The 20,410-nt window shown below is 42.6% G+C and overlaps 1 protein-coding gene across 4 annotated transcripts in view; it reads left to right on the plus strand.

Moving 5' to 3' along the window:
• The window catches only part of LRRK1 (leucine rich repeat kinase 1), a 140,204-nt gene that overhangs the window by 61,748 nt on the left and 58,046 nt on the right, over positions 1 to 20,410 (plus strand). For all 4 annotated transcript variants that reach the window (XM_075896928.2, XM_075896927.2, XM_006129198.5 and 1 more), the window contains 8 exons: positions 653 to 780; positions 1,064 to 1,227; positions 2,424 to 2,561; positions 8,571 to 8,683; positions 11,856 to 11,929; positions 17,850 to 17,979; positions 18,561 to 18,673; positions 19,905 to 20,119. In XM_075896928.2, coding sequence (XP_075753043.1) covers positions 653 to 780; positions 1,064 to 1,227; positions 2,424 to 2,561; positions 8,571 to 8,683; positions 11,856 to 11,929; positions 17,850 to 17,979; positions 18,561 to 18,673; positions 19,905 to 20,119 — 1,075 coding nt within the window. The remainder of the gene's footprint in view (positions 1 to 652; positions 781 to 1,063; positions 1,228 to 2,423; positions 2,562 to 8,570; positions 8,684 to 11,855; positions 11,930 to 17,849; positions 17,980 to 18,560; positions 18,674 to 19,904; positions 20,120 to 20,410) is intronic.

Raw genomic sequence — 20,410 nt, forward strand, 5'->3', positions numbered from 1 at the left:
TTATGCAGGAAAACACAAGGAAGTTTTTCTTTACTCAGAGCACAGTCAACCTGTGGAACTCCTTGCCAGAGGATGTGGTGAAGGCTAGAACTTTAACAGGGTTCAAAAAAGAGCTAGATAGATTCATGGAGGTTAGGTCCATCAATGGCTATTAGCCACAATGGGTAGGAATGGTGTCCCTAGCTTCTGTTTCTCTGGAAGTGAGAGACAGGGGAGGAATCACGTGAGGATTACCTGTTGTGATCCCTTCCTCTGGTGCATCTGGTATTGGCCACTGTTGGCAGACAGTATAATGGACGAGATGGACCTTTAGTCTGATCCAGTATGGCCGTTCTTATGCACGTATGACGGGCTGAAACCTGAAGAGAAGAAATGAGCCTATGTTTCTTGGGTAGAGGAAGAACTTCTTGGTTTTATCTTTTCAATGTACAAAGACTCATTTCTGCTGCATACTTCATAATATACTTATTTCCAAGTTAATTATCAGGATGGTCAAGTTTTAAAGTGTGGCTTTTGTCATGACTTGTGAGAACATGTCCTACTTCAACCCAAGTAGCACTAAAAATGCAATAAAATAGAATGTCTTTATACAATACTAGTAATTGCTCGTGCTTTTATTTATGCTTTTTTGGACGTTTTTCCACTCCTGCAGGTTACTTGAGGTGGACGTGTCCATCAACAGGCTCTCTGCTCTCCCTTCTGGATTCCTACATCTCACAAAACTTCAAAAACTCATCGCTACCAAAAATTATCTGGAAAAGTTATTTGATGAGGAAAGTGGTATGTGAACTCCAATGATCCGTGTTCTCCATACCCTTTCCACTTCCTGATCTTGCAAGGGACACGCACGTTTCCTTGGACCCCTAACCCACCAGAGTCAATAGTGATTGTGTGGGGAGCTTAGTACAGCTCTGGGGTTTTCATCCAGAGCACACTGAAGTCAATAGTCTTTCTGTTGACATCAGTGGACTTTGGCTAAGGCCCATGAAGTACTGAGCACCGTGCAGGATCAGAGCCTGACAGACCGATCTTCACTAAATTTGTGGTGTTTTGTGTTTTCTAGCAACTAATTGGATTGGATTAAGGAAACTGCAAGAACTTGATGTTTCTGACAACAGATTGGTGGAGCTCCCCACACTGTTCCTTTACTGCTTCAAGTCCCTAAACGTCCTCAATGTTTCCAGAAACAACCTGAAGGTGTTTCCAGACCCCTGGGCCTGCCCTTTGGTAGGTCAGACTGTTCTGCCAGGAGCAAAAGACCGAGGAAAGCTTTCCACTCACAGGATAGTGCAAGGAAATGGGCTGTGATATGTTACGACACTGTCCAGCTTCTTAAAATGAGAAACTGGTCTCCCATTATAGGGATGATTTTATCTTTTGGATTTCCAGGGTGGATTTTTGGAGATCCACTGTAGTTCATATAGATATATTCATTAGGACCAAAGGTACCACTGCTGTGGATAAAGCAAACTGCTTGGACCCTGTTTATTTAAGCTGAAAGATGTACAGTAACACTCCGATAGTCCGGCATCCAACTGTTCGGCACTCCCGATACTCCAGCATCAAAATGCCAAGCGCTTCCGACCAGCTGATTAAAAAGCCTGCCACTCAGCACACGGGCTGGCTGTAACCAGAGGGAGCATAAGGTTGGGGGAAGCGGGGGGGGGGGGGCGGGGGGAGAGTGGGATTGTGTTACAGTGTGGAGAAGAGAGGTTTGCTTCAGCAAAGGGGAGGGGAGGGAGAGGAGGATCAGGTTATAGCATGGAGGAGAGAGACAGGAAGAGGAAAGGGGAGGGGAGAGGGAGGGAGATTGTGTCCTGGCCTGCTGTTAAGCCATGCAGCTGTACCGGACCTCCCGATTCTCCGGCAAATCTGATAATCCGGCACCACCTAGGTCCAAAAGGTGCCGGATTATCGGAAGTCTACTGTACTATGTCATGTTATACACCCATAGCCTTCCTTGAGATTAGCCTTAATCAAACCTGCGGATAAATTATGAGACCTCAATACCTGCAGGTCATTGTGTATTTCAGGAAGAGATAAATGTCAGTGTCTCGTGGATAGTGGTAAAAAATGAGTGTATTTTATTGGTTTACATGTATATTTAGGGGGAAAACAGTAAGTGACTATCTTCAAAGTTACAATTAAAATGCATATACTTTAAAAATGAATTTGCCCATTAAATAAATGTGTGCTTTTAGAGTTTATTGGTGGTTGCTTGGAATTAGACTTACAGGAATTAGACCTACATTTGTCCAAATCCTTGTTGTGCAGTTGTTACACTTAGTTAAAAAAACTAGTTAGGCCTCATGAATCAAATGTATTAATATATGAAACGTGACAATTGATCAGCATGTTTCTTTAAAAAAGAATGTGTCTTAGAGTTTGTTATTGTCTCTGTATTTTGTTTTTCATGCTTCCAGAAATGTTGTAAAGCATCTAGAAATTCATTGGCGTTCCTCCCAGACACATTGACTGTTTTCTGGAAAAATCACCTCAGAGAAGTGGATTTTTCTGAGAACTCACTAAAAGAAGTTCCACAGAGCCTTTTCCAACTTGAAGTAAGTGTAAAATCCTCATAGAGCTTTTCCACCGGAACCTCTTCAGCACAGGAATGCCAACTATAGTGTGTTTGTGATTATGAACAAGGGATTAGAGGCTCTTTGTGTGTTTTAGTAAGATAATGTATCTTTGCTCCCTATGCAGAGCTGTTGTGCAAGGCTTTCATGTAATACAGTAATTACGCATTTAACACGTGCCTATTTAACATGTTTTCTTAATAGCACGATTTTTTTTTAGGGAACCTTTTCAAATAACACGACCGTCCCCAAAATAACACAAAAATAATCAAGTGGTGGACTACTTTGTGCAGCAGTATAAGCTGGTGAAAACAGCGGTAATACGCATGAGCAGATGAACACACATGGTCACAGTGCTCCTCCGCTCACTCATGTGTTTATCCTTGTGTTTTAACAAACCGTGGCAACTTTTGTTGCTAGATATCTTGCTAGATATCTAATGTTGACGACTGAGCACCAACAAAAAATTGACTTTGCCACCACCACCTGAAGTGCAACCCCCAAGTTTTCCATCATTTTTAATGGGAAAATTGACTCTGCATAGCACATTTTCGCTTAGCATGAACATCTTCAGAAATGCATCTATAGTGTTAAATGAGGAATTACTGTATTAAATAGCGGTCCCATTTTCCCTAAAGATGTACTTTAGTATAGCCTAAATTAGCCTTGTGTATTGTTTGTAAAATGCTTTAGGGTATCTTTGGGTGCTGTTTTGGTACCTGCAACTTTGTTATTAGGACTGCATTTTTTTAAACCTGCCTCCATTTGATAGTTGCAAGTCACAGTGATAGACATCCAGTAATTGGACCCACAGATAATAATGAGTGCAAGAGAGAAGGTCAGTTTATGTTAATCTGACCTAGAAAGCATTATAAAAGCAGGAATGGTCTGCATTAGTGTGAAATACTTTCTTTGAAACCTGGTGGCATATGAATCAGACGTGGGTTAAGGTCAGGTGGCATATGAATCAGACCTGAGTTAAGGTCAGTTACAAACTCAGAATGTGGACCACGTTCATTGAAAGGTTTACTGTGTTTGACAAGCCTTTCATGCAAATAAATGTAGGGCCTCTTTCCAGATAATAGGACATACTGATGGTTTTGCTTCAAACTTGTTCAGAATTTGTGGTTTCAACATGAAACAAGGCAGAACTCAACAGTTCCATATGTGTTGCTGTTTCAGATTGTGAATCATGGGGGCATAGTCTTGTGTGGATTGAAACCAAGGAAAACATTTGTGCAAGTGCCAAGATTTCCATAGCTGTACCTAGTGTGGAAAATTGAGGAGTGACAGCATATGTCCATATTTGTCTAAATCAGTCTACTTGGACACCAAGAGAGCAGTTGTAGGATGAAAAGCATCTAGTAGGATGGTGTAAGATAAGATAAGATAATAAGATAAAATAAAAATATCCCTTAAAACCACATTTAAGAGAAGCCAGCCAGATCAGCCCTGATTTCCCTTGAAATCACCTGAAGTTAGTGGGAGAACAATGCCTCTGAGAATAATTCTGTAACTCCCTCCTCAGTCCCAGTCAGCCAGCTGTTTCCATTGGAGTGCTCACAGAGGAAAGGAGGAGAATGCTAGAGAGGTGCCTCTGGTTTTCTCCCGCTAATAGGAATGGAGGAGATCATTTTCTTCCTAAATTATTTTCTGCACAAGGCTACAAGTAACCTGTGTATGTGTGGAATGCCTTTTCGTACGGTTTCTGCTCATTGTTTTCCTTTCCTGGCACATCTCCCGAAGGGTAAAATTGATGTGCTATTGGCTCTCAAGCAGATGAGCTTCACTTCATCATCACCTTGTTTCTCTGAGGATGGTAAACATACAAATGGGAGGGATTCGGCTGTCACAGCGGGTGCTGGACGCTAGGTGGTGCTCCAGGGTCATGTTTCATCCTATGCTGTAGTTTTTGTCTACTATGGGAAGCTGGATTTGTGCTTGACGTGATAGGTCCCAGAGCCACATGTCTAAGTGGAGTTGGATGAATTCTCCATCAGGTTGTGTGATTTAGAACCTGGCTTACTTTGGCAGCCACTTGGACATCCTAGATATTTCCAGCTCACATCTCTGTTTCTCAAGTTACCCAGGGAATAGGAGGAAATAAGAACAGTAACCTTCCGCTTGGGTCTGGGTAGATTGGAGTGCACTCACTTGCACCCTTTCTAGGTTTATGTAGGTGGTGAGTGTAACAGGGTGTGGTCACAGAAGATCTCTTTGCAGGACTTCCTGGGGTGCTGATAAGGCCACTGAAACCTCCTTGCTCTCCGGGGCTTCTCACTGCTCTCTCCTGCTTCCTGAGATACCGCTGCCCAAATGGGATCAGAACCCCAAATGCATTAGATAGGCAAGCCCCCTTTAACAAAGAAAGGGAGAATGTACACACTGATTCCCCCCCCCCCCCCCTTATCAATTATTTACACTGGGCTTGATAGAAAATAAAAGTGTTTTTATTAAGTAAAAGCAGTAGGATTTAAGTGGTAATAAGTGAGAACAGGCAGAGCAAAGTAGTTTACATACTCAGAATAACAGAACACACGTAGCTAATTCTACACTAAAACTTCAGTACAAACTTATTACAGACTCACCCTAAAACTTTCTTTTTCAGCTAAGCCTTCCAGACCAGGACTGTTTCTCACTCTGGGGGCTTTGGTTTCTTCCCTTGGGTGTATCCAGCCAGCCAAAGACAAAACCCTGCTAGTTTCCTATTGTTTTAAAGATTCTCCCTTTTGCATGAGAAGCTATCTAGCCAGTCCATATCAGTCTGGGAGGTCATGTGACTTCGTAAGACCAACCCCTGCTAAGACTTAAGGACAAAAGGCTATCTGCATATGATTGCCCAGACATTGAGGTATCTCAAATTGGAAACACCCTTGATGGCTTTCCTTTGCACATTTAAAACCACAAAGCATTCTATACGCCATATGTCTAATTTTACACACATAAATGATACATAATACACCAAAATAAAATAAACAGAGCCAGTGGATTAGGACATTAAGATTGATAAGCTACATGAAGCAATTTGTCCAAAGCATCTTTGAGTTATGCATATTTGTGTCCAAAAGTCCATTTCATAAAGCTGGGGGGAAGGGGGGAACATTCCGTCACAGTGAGGAAAAAAGAAAAATGGGCAGAATTTTAGTGCCACCTGGCAGGGATGTACACACTCGCTGCCAGCAGTAAATTATTATTCCAAGCCCCTGGAGAAAGGAAGAAACATGTTTCTGAGGAGCATCTCTGGCATAATGCTGCTTCTGAAATGTAGTTCACCCCTCACCCTTTGCTCAGTGCCGATCCTAAAGTCCCAATCTAGCTCATGGGAAAGAATATTTAGATACATAATTGTGATAGAAATGTAGCCGTGTTAGTCTGGGGTAGCTGAAGCAAAATGCAGGACAAAACCATCTTGTTAGTCTTTAAAGTGCTACATTGTCCTGCATTTTGCTTTAGATACATAATTGTTCATTTGTGACATGAGAACGGCAAACCAGCTGATGTTCTGTGATTCCGTGTGCAGCACAGATATTCCTGCACAAGGTGAAAACTAGAGTGCTTGTTTGTTTTGCTGTAGAGGCTATTCCCAGGGCCGACATCCATTAGGCACAGTAGGCACAGTGCCTAGGGCCTGCAATACTTTTAGGGGCCCACAAAAATGTTTTAATTTCTTTTAATATGAGAAGGAAAAAAATGAACTTTTAGGGTCGAAGAAAATGTTTTTCAACTGTGCTGGTATAAAGACGAATATAATCAAGCCTGGATTATATTCGTCTTTATACCAACGCAGTCGTAAAATATAATTTTTAATATTTTTTTTTTATGGAGAAAGGGGCCCATGAAGGCAAAAGTGCCTAGGGCCCACAAAAGTCATAATGCGGCCCTGGCTGTTCCCCTTTTTCAAAGAAGATGGTATTTTTCCAAGTCATGGCTCACTTCTCTGCTCCTGGAGAAAGATCAGGAACCTTTCTCCAAGGCACATATGCAAAGTAATTGTGTCATGTTTTCCAGATCCTTTACAAGTTGATTCATGCAACCCTTGTCATAATTAAATGACAGTGGTTTTTTCCACTCTGTTTTAAACTATATGACAGTTCTCCTATTGTGTGTTGTGGCAGAAGAGAGAAGGAAATTACCATTTCTCACTTTTGACAGCACTCCACCCACCTGAAAGCCTGCCCTTGGACAGTCACAATTCTTGAAATGTGTGGTGATACCTGCAGGGCATTTGGCACAAGAAGAGTTGGGTAGAAACAGATTCTTCTTGTCAAACTGAGGTTGATTCCAAATGTACAATGATTTTGACAAAATTTGTGAGTGGGAAAGGGGAAAGGTTGCATGCTTAGTTTGTCTATACTTCTCTGGAAGTCTGTGTCATCGTTCCATTCCAGCATTTAAATTGACTCAGCATGTTTCTTCACCGGTTCTCTTCCAATGGCCTTCTCTAATATTTCACAGCTATCTATATTTATGTTACTTCTCTATGTCAGAGCTTTGGTGTGACCCTGTCCCATCCCTGTGCATGTTGCACATTAAATGCCAACCTACTCACTTGACGATAGTCTGCTACCCTGGTCCCACTCAGATTTCTTATTCTTCAATTTAAGCACATAGTAGAGAAACAGTCTCACTTTATGTGACAGTGTTAATGTGACTTGAATAATACTTGCCACACCATTTCAGCATAACCTGTGTTCTGCCTCATTTACACAGAACCTTAATGGCATATGGAACATAAATGGTGTCTAAAATACCTACAGCCAAATTCTCTTCTGACCTAACTCCATTGACTTTGGTTATATTACACTAACTTCAGTGGAGTTATGCCAGAGAGAGTTTGGCATTACTACGTTAAAAATCTGCTTATCTCAGATCACACCACGGGATGTATTGGCTAGGACTAGATTAAATTTTCAATCAAAAATTGTTTTTCTATGGAAAATTGGGACTTTGATAAAAATGAATATTTTCATGGAAAACACCAGTATGTTGAAAAACCAAAAGCATTGTGGCAACCTCCCCCCCCCCTTCCCAAAAATTTAAATTTTAAGCCAAAACATTTTTTAATGAAAAGTTGAAATTTGTCATGGGAGAACCTCTCATCCCAAATTTTCCATATTTCAAGTATTATCTTCTTATCCAGCTTTTAAAAGCACTTCATAGTGCCTTTGAATATTGTCCTCTTGCTTTACTATTTTGAGAACAATGAAAATATGCACTTGTGTTAATGGGACACTGTCAAATGGTTTTAGCTTCAGATTTATTTATAAAGCAAGATGGGAGAGTAGGGAGGTGTACAAAATTGAGCATAAATTTATTTTTGTCAATTTTAAATTTGCAAGAGGTTGGTTGTATTTAAACTCTGTGGTATTTGGAATTTTTCCATATTTCTGTGGTGTTACCTAGTGCATGAGAACAAGCAAGTGAAACTGATCTGTTCAGTTTCAGTCTCCAACCTGAGTTCAGGCAAAGAGTAAAGCAATAGTCTAAACGGTGAAAAAAAAATTAAATACACATTTAATCATCTAAACTTCATGCAACAAAAATATGTGCAGTTTCTACTGTTTGGGTAGCACACATTTCACATTTTGGATTTATACAAGAGAATATATAGTCTGAAATATGAATTAGTAGGAGAGGACCCAATTATTTCTTAGTTCACAAACATATGCAACACTTAAAACAAACATATGGCATAGTATGCATATTAAACTGATCTTTTTTCTACATGGGACTGTTTCATTAACACAAAAACCAGTATTTGGAATTTCTAGTTGAATCGTTCAGCAAATAAGCCAATAATTATGTTGGGCTAAAAGTTACATTGCTTTGTACAAGGAGATGCATGTATTGGAGAGAAATATTTATATGATAGGTAGTTAGAATCTTTGTTTAAAAAGAAGTGCTTTCTTAAGTTTCCTGTTATTTAAGCAGTTTTGCTTTTTCAAACCTCTTTCTGTGTGTTTAATGGATTGCTCCCTATTCCTTTTTCAGGTGCTGGTGTCACTGAAGCTTTTGGGAAATCAGTTAGTTTCGTTGCCTTCTCAAGATAAGTGGACCTGCCGGCAACTTAAATCACTAGATCTTTCCAAGAATCAGCTTGGGAAGTAAGTGTTCCTTTTAATTGTGTCACAGCTAACATTTAAACTAAACCTTTACATGTTGTAGAATATGTCAATGCTTTTATAGACTCTCTAGATTAATTCCCTATATGTAGCATACTAGAAGATTTACCTGGCGTTGCTCAAGACCTTAACTCAGACAAGTTTTGTTTTTCTTTATTTAAAATCATTGTTTTTAGAGTGGGGCTAGGAATGAGGGGTTCATTATGTAGGCTGTCGCAGGGAGAGAGGACAACCCCAGCCCTCTGTCATTGCAGCAGCTTGTGGCCAGGAGAGAAGTGTCTGTCCATAGCAGCTGCAGTAGGCACATGTGGGGGAGGGGTACAGACAGACAAACGGATACACATACAAACTCCCTGAAATATATAGCAGATAGCTGTCCCTTTCTCCGACCCTGTCCCCTGCTGGCCCAATGAGGTTAGAGCTATCCCAGACCCCATCTCTGGCCCCTTGCTGCCTCCCTGTAGTCATTCTACATTATAACTGAACCTTCTACCACATCCCCTCCCTTTTGTATTTTATGAGAGAGTCAAATTTTGGGCACATCCCATTGTCCTGGCACAACCAAATTCTTACCTTGTTTTAAGTTAGAAGAGGAAGCTGCATACCAAATTTGGTGGTCCTAGCTCTTACTGTTTAAGAAGAGTTCTTGCACAAACAAACTCAAAGACAGACAGAATCACATTTCTAAAATATATAGTAAGATAGTTATCCATATAGCTTTGCTCACATCATCTTTTACATCTCCAAAGTATCTTGTATACCTGTGGCATTGAAGAAATGTTAATAATAGTTTTTTTGGGTACTGCTCACATCATTATTTCATGAGTGAATAATTATGAGTGGTAATAAAATCTAGAACATAAGTTTGCAGATGATACCAAGTTAAGTGGGGTTGCAAGAGCTTTGAAGGATAGGATTAAAATTCAAAATGATCTGTACAAACTGGACAAAATGGTTTCAGGTAAGTAGGATGAAATTCATTAAGGACAAATGCAAAATACTCCAGTTATCAAGGAACAATCAGTTGCACACATACAAAATAAAAAATGGTTGCCTAGGAAGGAGTGCTGCAGAAAGAAATCTGGGGCCATAGTGGACCACAAGATAAATATGAATCAACAGTATAACACTGTTTTAAAAAAAAGCAAACATCATTCTGGGAAGCATCAACTGGAGTGTTGTAAATAAGATTTGAGACGTAATTCTTCCAATCAGCTTGCTGCTGATTAAGCCTTAGCTGAAGTATTGTGTCCTGTTCTAGGTGCCATATTTCAGGAAAGGTGTGGACAAATGTCCAGGGAACAACAACACAAATGATTAAAGGTCTAGAAAACATGACCTGTGAGGCAAGATTGAAAGATTTGGGTCTGTTTAATCTGGAAAAGAGAAGACAGAGGGGACACGATAACAGTTTTCAAGTACATAAAAGGTTGTTACAAGGAGGGAGAAAAATTGTTCTTCTTGGCCTCTAATAGGACAAGAATCAATGGGCTTAAATTGCAGCAAAGGCAGTTTAGATTGGACATTAGGCAAAACTGTTTGTCAGGGTGGATAACCACTGGAATAAATTGCCTAGGGAGGTTGTGGAATCTCCATAATTGCAGATTTTTAAGAGCAAGTTAGACAAACACCTGTAAGGGATGATCTAGATCATGGGCTGGCAAAATACTGCTCAAAGGCCAGATCAGTCCTGCAGCCCAGAAGGACCCTCAGATAGGCTCCCTGCCTTCTGCGTCCCTTGCACCTCTCAAAGTGGCCAGGTGCAGGGGCCATGTGTTCTCTGAGAGCCATGTGCCAGTGGGGTGGGGGCTCAGTGCTCTGGGCCCACCCCTAGCACAATCTCTTAGCTTTCATTAGCTGGACTAGATAATCTCTCAAGATTCCTTCCAGTCCTGTGATTCTGTGAATATGCTTTGCTCTGAGTGGTTTACCAATGCAAATATTTGTAGGGAGCATGTTTTAACCATAAGCATTTTATCTGGGCTTAAACTTTTAGATTTTCATGGAAGTACGTGTTTTGGAAAATGTAAAAAAAACTTTTTAATTAAAATATAACATCCCATAGCCAGACTAATGACTTTGGCTAGTTAGAAAACAAAAATTAGGGATGATATTTTAACCATTTAGAAAACATCAAAAGGATGTTTGATATTCAGACTTGCAGGCGTGTCCCTTTCTCCGGTAGCGCAAGTAAGTGCATCAAACTTTTATCTACCTTATTTGGATGCATGCCCAGCATCTTTGCGAGGTTCGTTATCATCTGCCCTGCCAGTATTCTGCATGGTCAGTGTCAATAAGCAAGGATATATCAGTGCCTTAGAATCATAGGTCATCCTGTCAGAGGAGCGCTAGCTGCAACAGGAAATAGCAAGTTGTTCCGTGCTCTTTTCTAGAATCTCTTATGCAGCTTGTTCAGTTTGCTCTTTGACAAACTCCTGAGTCTTGATGCCAGTAAAGAAAACACAAAGTCAAGTGTGCATTTCCCAGATGGAGTCAAAATAATGCCCCAGAACTAGGCTAATATGCTGAATGGCAGAGCTGAGTCTTCACCAAAAACCAGGCAATTGGTGTGTTCAGAACTGCTGCTGAGCTGTGCAGCTCAAACCCATCTCCCACGTCCATGTGAATGGGAACCAGCAAAGGCTGTGCTCTGACAATATAAAGCCTTGTAGAAGTCCAAGTGCCACAAGCTGCTGAGGTGAAGCTAGGGCTAAGGGAGGCAAGCCCCTGCCTACAGTCCCACCCCTTCTGATCAGATCCCTCCCCCATGGGAGCCAAGGACCGCCTGCCGCCCAGCACCATGGAGAGGTGAGGGGGCCTGCTGTCCCAGCCTTCCCAGCCCCGAAACACAGGGAGGGCGGGTGGTGCGCAGCCGCAGTCTCCCCGGCCCAGAGTACAGAGAGAGCAGGCGGGTGCTTGGGGGCAGCAACACTCCATCCCTAGTACACCTATAGTAGGTGTTCTGGGAGCAGAGTCTGGGCCGGGCCAGGCTGGCGGTTTGCGAAGGCAGTGCCTTCCCCCACCTAGCGTACCTGCCACCCTTGGTACTGAGCTCCCACAGGTTGTACTCATAACAGTATGAAGTCTCGTAAATGACCCCAGTGTGGCTTTGTCTTTCCCAAGCCTTGCTATGTGCCTTTTGTTTCATCTGCAGGAGCGAGGAGGGGTTTAAAACAAAGCGGATTTCCCTTTTTACCACAAGAAGCAGAGTGCGAGGCACAGAGGCAGGTACAGTATGAGGTGACCTGTCTCCTGGGAAAGAGATGGTCAATGGTGCCAGGTGAATTGCAAAACCAAGGGTACAGGAAACCTCTTGGAGTCGGGCAGATGAAAGGTCGGAGTAAGCACAGCTGTGGCTTTTAGTGCAGTGACATTACATAAAATAGGAAATGCGTTCAGCGTGCAAATCACTGAAGAAGTGGCCTGTCGCACCTGCACAAATGGCTAAAGAATCGGTGAAGCCTGCTTCTCTCACCGAGCTACCCCTCCCTCTCTCTGTCCAAATTACTGCAATGCTTGAGAAGCCAGTCACTCTAGGTCATGTGTCCTCTGAGCCCGGGCCATAAAACTAGTGGCTGAACTTGCAAGATGGGTTTTACCCTTTACCTCTTTGATTGCCAAATGTTGGGAGGGAGATTTTCTGGATTACCATCTGTGAAATCCCATAAAGATCAAAAGACCATTTGAAGATAGCTACACTGATCCCTTATCTCTGTGAGATGAAGTTGCTTTTCTTTTAGTTTGCTTGTTTTTATTTTAGGCCACTCAGAGCATTTATGTGCTGCATTCGCCCTTGGGGACAGTATATTTTAGCATATCTCTAGGGAGTTGCACAGAACAGAACAGTATTTAGGTTTTGTGATGACAGTTAACATTGTCCTGAATGAGAATAGTCCGCAAGCCATAGGGTCTCACCCCACTGCATTGTTAATGGATCCGTCTATTTGTTCCCTTCCCTCATGGCTCATAGACTGAGCAGAAGCCTAACAATCAACACCCCCCTGACCCTTGCAAATCTGCATCAAGGCAAAGAATATAATAGTCTCATGCATCAGCTGGTCAGGGTCAGAAAGGAGTTTTTCCTCTGGTGCACCATTGCTCACATATATTCTGAGTGGGGTTTGGCCTCCTGTGATGTATCAGGGATTGGCCACAGCAGACGGCAGGACACCAGACAGGTAGACCTGTGTTCTTTCTGCAAGCCTGGCTCCTAGGCCTTGCGCACATGTTCATACTGAACACTAGTTTGGGGTCAGGCAGGAATTGGCAGGAATCTTGAGGGTTTTTGCTTTCCTCTGCAGCGTGGGGCTTGGATCACTTGCTGAAATCACCGGGGCATCTCTCACCTAATCAGCACTCAGGCACTAGTGGTAATTTGGTTTCTCTTGTTCTCTGTCTGTGGCATGCAAAAATTTAATGTTACAGCAACTGAAATGTTTTGTTCTAATCCAGTTATTGGGCTCAATACAGGGTTACCAGGGGAAAATGTAATGGCTTGTGATAAACTGGAGGTCATACTGGGGGATCTATTGGTTCTTTCTAACTTTTAAATTCTATGGAACCTTGAAATTTGCAAAATTTCCTTTCTGTGGAGGTGGGAGCTGCTGTCCAGCATGTAACATGCGTGCCCATATAAGGAAAAGAAATCTCTGTTGAACATAGGATTTTCTTTTATTTCATTAAAAACGAAAAGAGAAATAGCAGGAATTACCCGGAAATGGAAGTGCTGTGACATTAATCCTGAATATAAAACACATGGGAACGTCACCCTGAACCTTCATTCTAAAGTGTTTGTCAGCATTAGGGACATTGTGTCTGTTCCGTAAAGCTATTACAGCAGCAGCTGAGTGATCAGAGAACTAATCCCAGGGCTGCTTTGAGCCAGAGACCTGGCCTGGCTTTTGTTACCAACCCTCCGCCCCCAATTCCTGCTACTCCAGTCAGTGCCCATCTTCTTTGCTAACTGGTGTGAAAAGAAGAGAGCTAGAAAAGAAGAGGTGAGGAGACGTGGTAGGAGATATGGGAGCACTTGTGTCAAGTCATGGAGCAAGGGGATAAGAAAGGGGCATTTATCATTTTGGGCTAGGTGAGGCCAATGCACCAATCAGCTGCAAATGGGGAAGGACCTCAGCAAAAAAGATTGGTGCGTGTGATGTCGAAATACAAAACATGAATGTTACAGCAAGAAGGTGCCAGAGCCGGAGGGCCAGATCTTTAGCCCTGACATAGCTCCTTTGTGCTGCTCTGACCGTGGCAAGGGATGTAATGCCAGTTTCACCAGCTACCTGCGTAAGCCTTGTGCAGTGGGAATCCCCAAGCAAAGTAGAGCCAGCACAGCCCAGTCTTACCAACAACCCCTTCCTCCAGCAAAATGGTAAGGCCTAGTGAAAGGAGGTATAGCCTGAGCACCATTGCTCTCTGACAAGCCCTCGCTTGAATGTCTCCTTTGATACGTGGGTATCTGGGTGTGTGACTTAAGTTGGGCCACAGGCCAAACCAACTCTCTGGTTGGCGCCAGGATTGGACAGCCACAAAGATGGAGTAAAATGCCCTTTGTCTGCTAGCTTCTTCTGTCCCATGTGCAGCCTGGTGAGACCAGAGGACGTGACCAGGCGTTTAAAGGACATTTACAGAAGACAGGAGTCAGAATGCATCAGTTTCTTACAAAAAGCTCCCTATATTTAATATAATTTCACCACGTACGCTGTTGACTCATGTCTAGGAAATTATTTACAGAGGATGATTTAGGGGTCCTCAGTACACTAGGCTGATAAAGCTCAGAATAACTTCTTGCATATGCCTGTGGTTGCATTTGTGTAGTTAACTCATCCAAAAATATTTTTAGGATGGGCATTTTTTTTAACTGAAAATCCAAACTCAAGCCAGAAAAGTCATACATAATTCATGAATAAATAATTACAATTCATAAACACCTCGAGCCTGGTTCTAACATAGTATGCTCTTTTCTATCTAGAGCTAGGAAATTAATTGGGAGTGTTGCTGCTATTTTTGGTGTGTGTCCCCAGTGTCTCCAGCGTGGGCAGAATCTGTCAGTCTATAGCTGTCCATTCTTTCTCGGGTATGTTTCCTCTCCCATGCCAAATTGAAAAGGCATAGTGGAAATTTCATGTCATCCCCTCTTCGTGTATTAAGCAGTTCTGCTGTGATTCCATCTATTCTGAAGGGGCCCAATAAATACAAAAAAGCTTTCATTCACAGTGAGTTGAAAAATGACTGAACTGGACCCAAGAGTGGACCTGATGTCCATTTAAAAAAATTTGGAAGCTCCTTTTCCTTAAAAAACTGGGTCAGGTGTGATGCCCTAGTTCACATTGCCCCATCCCATAAATGGTCCCACTAATATAACAGTCTTAAAGAACCTTAGGGTCGTTAAGGGTCATAAAGAACTCACCATCTTTTACAAGCTATTTCGGCCTTTACCAGTCCTAGAACAGAGCCTAACTGCTGTTAATATTAAAGCTGGAAGTATTTTTTTTTAAAGACAATGTTTGCCATTTTCTTTTCTGTTCTGGGACCAGCATTAGGTGCATTTCCCATTTTTAAGAATGATATTTGAGGAAGAACATCTTAAAGAAATCGTAACTGTGGTGGTCTTGAGGAAGCAGGAGTGCTCATCATGCCTGTGACGAGGGCCTGTATTTTCTCATCTGCCCACTCCTCACTCTCCCTGCACCATCAGGTGCATTCGGCACAAATCTAACTGCACCAGTCATGCCTATTCTGGGTTCGTTCCTGCATGTCTTCTATATTCAGATGTAACAGGGCTGCTTCAGCCATTGTAGTGCTACGGACTGTGCCTCTAGGTCTATCTCTTGCCATATGGTCATCAAAGAAATGCCTGTTTAGAAAGCCTATGATGAAGCATGTCCGAAATGTGTCCATTTCCCCCCCTACTGCTTGCCTTGTTGGAGCTAGGACTTTTGTGTTATTTATTTTATCAATCCATTTTACATTTCATATTCTGTGCAGATACCTACACTGAAAGCTGTTTGATTTGGCTTGGACAGACTTAGCATTTTTCTAGGGCTGTACTCCATAGTATGTGTTGCTTCTCATTATTAATTTTGGTGGTTTTGCTAAACACATTGGACTTCCCTACTGTATTAAATTTCATAAATACCTCAATTGCTTTACTTATTCTGGATTTTACATCAAACACAGTCACCCAAGGTATCATGAATGATGGTGCCCTGATGAGCAAATTTATTAATGGTTTACAAGGCTTCACCTTTCAGGTAGATAAAATCATTTGATAGGTACGTTAATTTGCATAACCTTCATCTTTGATTTATTCATAATAAGACCTATTTGCATGGTAGAATAAGCAAGACTATCTGCCTTTTTCTGCATATCTTTGACAGATTTATTTACAAGACAGTTGTCACCTATAAAGTCTAAAGCCGCCAAGCCCGCCATCTATCCATGCAATGCCTGATTCCATATTGTCACATAACAAAGTCCAGAGAGACTCCATACAAGAGTGGGGGACAAGATATAATCTTTCCTGACACTGTTTAACATTAAACTTTCCATAAGTTCCAGGTTTATCTTTTCTGTATACTGAGCATTCTCATATGCATTTTTAATCATTTTAATGATTTTGCTACAGACTACATCGATTTATATTTTCAGTCACAACAATTCTCTGTCGACTCTGTCAAATGTTTTTTTGGAAATCCAAACATACAGGACTGCTTGCAGCTGCCATTTATTGTGTTGCTCTATGATATTTCTCAGGAGGAAGAGCTGTTCTCCGCAAAGTAGATTTGGGTGAAGATCAGCTTGTTGGTCTCTAAGTTTGCTGTCTGTAGCATTTTCTAAGTCTATTGAGGGTCGCTGCCAGAGGCGCAGGAATACTTTTTGGAGTGGGTGTACTTTTGCTGCACCTCCCCTTACCTCTGTCTGCGCCTGGCATGTGGGGCTTGATGGCAGGGCCAGAAAGTGAGCAGGACTCAGAGCTGGCAGCCAAGACCTGTCGCATGGGCATGGCAGCCGAGCAGGATCCACGGCTGGAAGACAACAGTGAGGCCAGTGGCTGGAACCCTGGGAGACAAGGGCCTAGGGCCCAGAGCTGGAACCCTGTCTGGCAAGGGCATGGAGCCAGGATATGCAAAACCTGGGTGTGCCTGAAATCTTGCTCGGACCATGCTGTCATTCACTGGTTGCCCATCTGAAATGGCTCTGTGTGCAGCATCTTTCCAGATCAATGCTGCATCTTCTGTGCCTCCATCTGGGGTCCTTGAGTGAACCTTACCTTTATTGTTACCTGTGATGAGGGCCTCCATCATCTCATCTGTCCACTGTGGTCACTGTGTGGAGAGTTAATTGCACAAATTGACCTGATTCTCTGCTTACACTGAAGTCTTACTGAGTTACCCACATGTCATTACCAGATTGTATTGGGGCCACATTTTGTCTGTGCTGGTGAGAGTGCAGGAAACTAACTTCCCAATGCTTGTGCTCCTTGCATGCAAGAGGTGGATTGGATTGGGTATGGATGTCATTGCTTGGACTGTGATGCATCTGCCCAGACACAAGAGAAAACATGCTGCTCCACCAAGGAAGACAAATTAAATGGTCTTCCAGACACAGTCCCATGGAGATACTCTGCCTCGTTGAAGTGCTCCACAAATAGAACATCTCTGTAAACTGGGGATTTGCACCTTCCCACAAAATCTAACTGTACTGTGATTGTAAAAGCCAGCTCCCTGCATACACTGGCTTCTGTCGGCCACCCCACTGCTGGAGAGCCAGCTGCCACCCCAAGCTGCTGCCTCTGTTACCTGTTTAAACAATTACACTCCAATATCCCTAATGTGACATCCTCAGGGTTGTACAGGTAGTATCTGTATTGTGTGGATGAACCCCGCATAACACAAAGAGCAGCCCACACTGGTAAATAAGATGAGAACCACTGGTCCAAAGCCTTGTGGCAAGTATGCTTGCTTTCCCCTGAACCTGGGGTGTCCAACACGCTAGCCATTAACCACACGTGGCTGTTTAGCCAGTTGAGTGTGGCTATCCGTCCGGTTGAATGTGAGTAGTTCGCTACAGCCACTGGCTACTGTTTCGGAACTGGTCGGACTCCACAGCTCTGAGCTTTTTATTTTCTTTCATGTTATTTCAGGTGCCTTCTTGGAGTTGCCAGCATTCCTGAGTGACTCTCTGGAAGTCCTTTATCTAAATGACAATCAGCTGGACACTGTCCCACAGTCCATTTGCCATCTGAAAGGCCTGACAGAACTTTATTTAGGGAAGTAAGTACATGCCATGAAAAGCTACATTTTTACTCTGCTGCTTTGACGACCAACCTTCTCTCTTAGGCTACATCTACACTATAGGCTGAGGATGTGGTTCCCAGCTTGGGTAGCTCCCATTCAGCTAGCACATTAAAAGTAGTAGTGTAGACATGGTAACACTGGCAGCAGCACAGGTTAGCATCCCCCGGTACAACCCCTTCACCGTGACCCCGTGGGTACGTATCCAGCTTTGCCACTGCCCCATGCTACTGCAGTTAGGCTCCCCTTTTTGATGCACTAGTTTCTGCTCAAGCCCAATTTCCGAAGGGAGGTGTAACCGTAGAGTCGAACAGCAGGAGATGAGCCCGTTTGAAATCAGAGGGAGTTGAAGGCACTCAGCACCTCGTAGGATTGGGCCCATTGATTTGTATAATTAAAGAGGAGATTTTAATTTTTTAAACCCTAGGGTAAGGAAGGTGATTCTAATGGGCTGAGCACAGAAATGGATGGTGCTGTGCCTGGATGCTAATCCCAACTGTCCACGGTAGCTATGTACTTACAGAGCCCAGTTGTTGTTGGATTTATTTATTTTCCAACAGTAATCCTGGTATCCGAGAGCTGCCTCCAGAACTTGGACAGCTGGCTAATCTGTGGCAGCTGGATATTGAGGAACTAAATATTAGCAACGTTCCTGCAGATATCAGAAAGGAGGGTAAGTCGTTATTCTACGCATATTTTAATAAATGCATCTCTTTGAACAGATAATCAGAATTGCTTTTTTATAAATCATCTTGAATAGGAAACAACTATTTGTGTCTGCATAAGGAAATGCATAGGGAGCTATGTGCACGCTGTGCAAAATCAACCCAGGACACAACAAGCAAGGTGCTCAGGCACTCCCTTGGCCATAGATGTTTTCAGAAATTCACAATGTCTTCTGGTCTCTCCAGTGGAAAGAGGGGACATGGGAAGAGTTCTGGTCTCTCTGATGGGAGGGAAGGTGGGAAGAGATCTGGGCTGGTTCTGATCTCTTCAGTGAGAGGCTAAAAAGGAAGTAATCTCATCCGGCATCTCCCTCATCTAAGGCCAGACTTTGTAGATGGGGAAGAAGTAGCAAATGAACCTGTCAGTCGCCTATTTGGCCTAATGTGGGGGTGTCCTCTCTCCCTGGATCTGGCTCCCTGTTTCCCAGAACCCTGTGCGCACCATCTCCTCATGCTGCCTCCTACACCTCTTCTGGTTCCAGGCCTGCACCTTAGGAAATTTCTGCTTGCCCCTGTTCAACCATCAGTGCTAAACACCAACTACTGGTTCAGTTCGAGATAGATTTTTGTGATCTGTAAATACAGTGTTTTGTTGTCAATGCATTATGCTAGAGGATTTTTATGGCAGACTTTATATGATTGTAAATAGTTTATAATATTTTGACTACCCTCTTCTACAGTATTTTGTAATAATGCCTTCAGAGTAGCATTATTGTAAGCTGTAATGTTTTGGACCAATTACAATAGAATAAGCTTTTATTAAAAAAAAAAAAAACTCCTATAGAAATGAAGTTATAAGGGAATGATTTCTCCTAAAATAAAATGCTGTTGTCTAAACCCAGTTTTAACCAGAAACATGACAATATAGGAATGTACTGAGTGTTTGCCAATGCTGCATTAGTGTTTTCCATTTCCTTTGAGCTTCTGAAGAATTGAAAACAAAACTATTTTCTCTTCTTGATACTGGCCCATCGCAAGATTCTTGCTGTGTTGACCTTTCATTGGGATCAGGTCTGTCCTTTCCTGCTGTTTAGTCACTGAGCCCTTTCAATCAAGAGATACCACCGTGACCGTACTTATTCTCCTGGCATGCCTGCTGCACTAGATTTTAAATAGCTCTGATGTACATTTTCACAATTGCTAACCACAGGATAATATGTCCACCATTTTTCCCAATAGGCCCTAAAACAATATTAGCATACTTGCGGGCACAGCTGCGCAAAGCAGAAAAATGCAAGTTAATGAAGATGATTATTGTGGGTCCTCCACGGCAGGGAAAGTCAACACTTATAGAGATCTTGCAGACAGGGAAAGCACCACAGCTGATGCACAGTGATGCCACCATACGGACAACAAAATGGGAGCTTCAGAAACCAGCTGGACTCAAAGCAAAGGTGAATGATGGTCAGAGATTTTTTGCTAATGTAGAATGGTTTGGGGCAGGAAGGATCTCCAGAGGGTCATGTAGTCTATCCCTTAAAACAGTGCTAAATCGACTTTACTATCCCTAAGGGTATGTCTACACAGCAGAGTTATTTCAGAATAACGTCCATTATTCTGAAATAACGTTATGCATTGCGAAATAAATTTGAAATAACGGGCTTCTTACTCCGACTTCCTGTAAACCTTGTTGTACGAGGATTAAGGAAGCCAGCGGAATAGCGATTTATTTTGAAATAAGTGCT

Source organism: Pelodiscus sinensis, chromosome 14 (genome assembly GCF_052426305.1).
Source record: "Pelodiscus sinensis isolate ZL-2025 chromosome 14, ASM5242630v1, whole genome shotgun sequence".
NCBI lineage: Eukaryota > Metazoa > Chordata > Testudines > Trionychidae > Pelodiscus > Pelodiscus sinensis.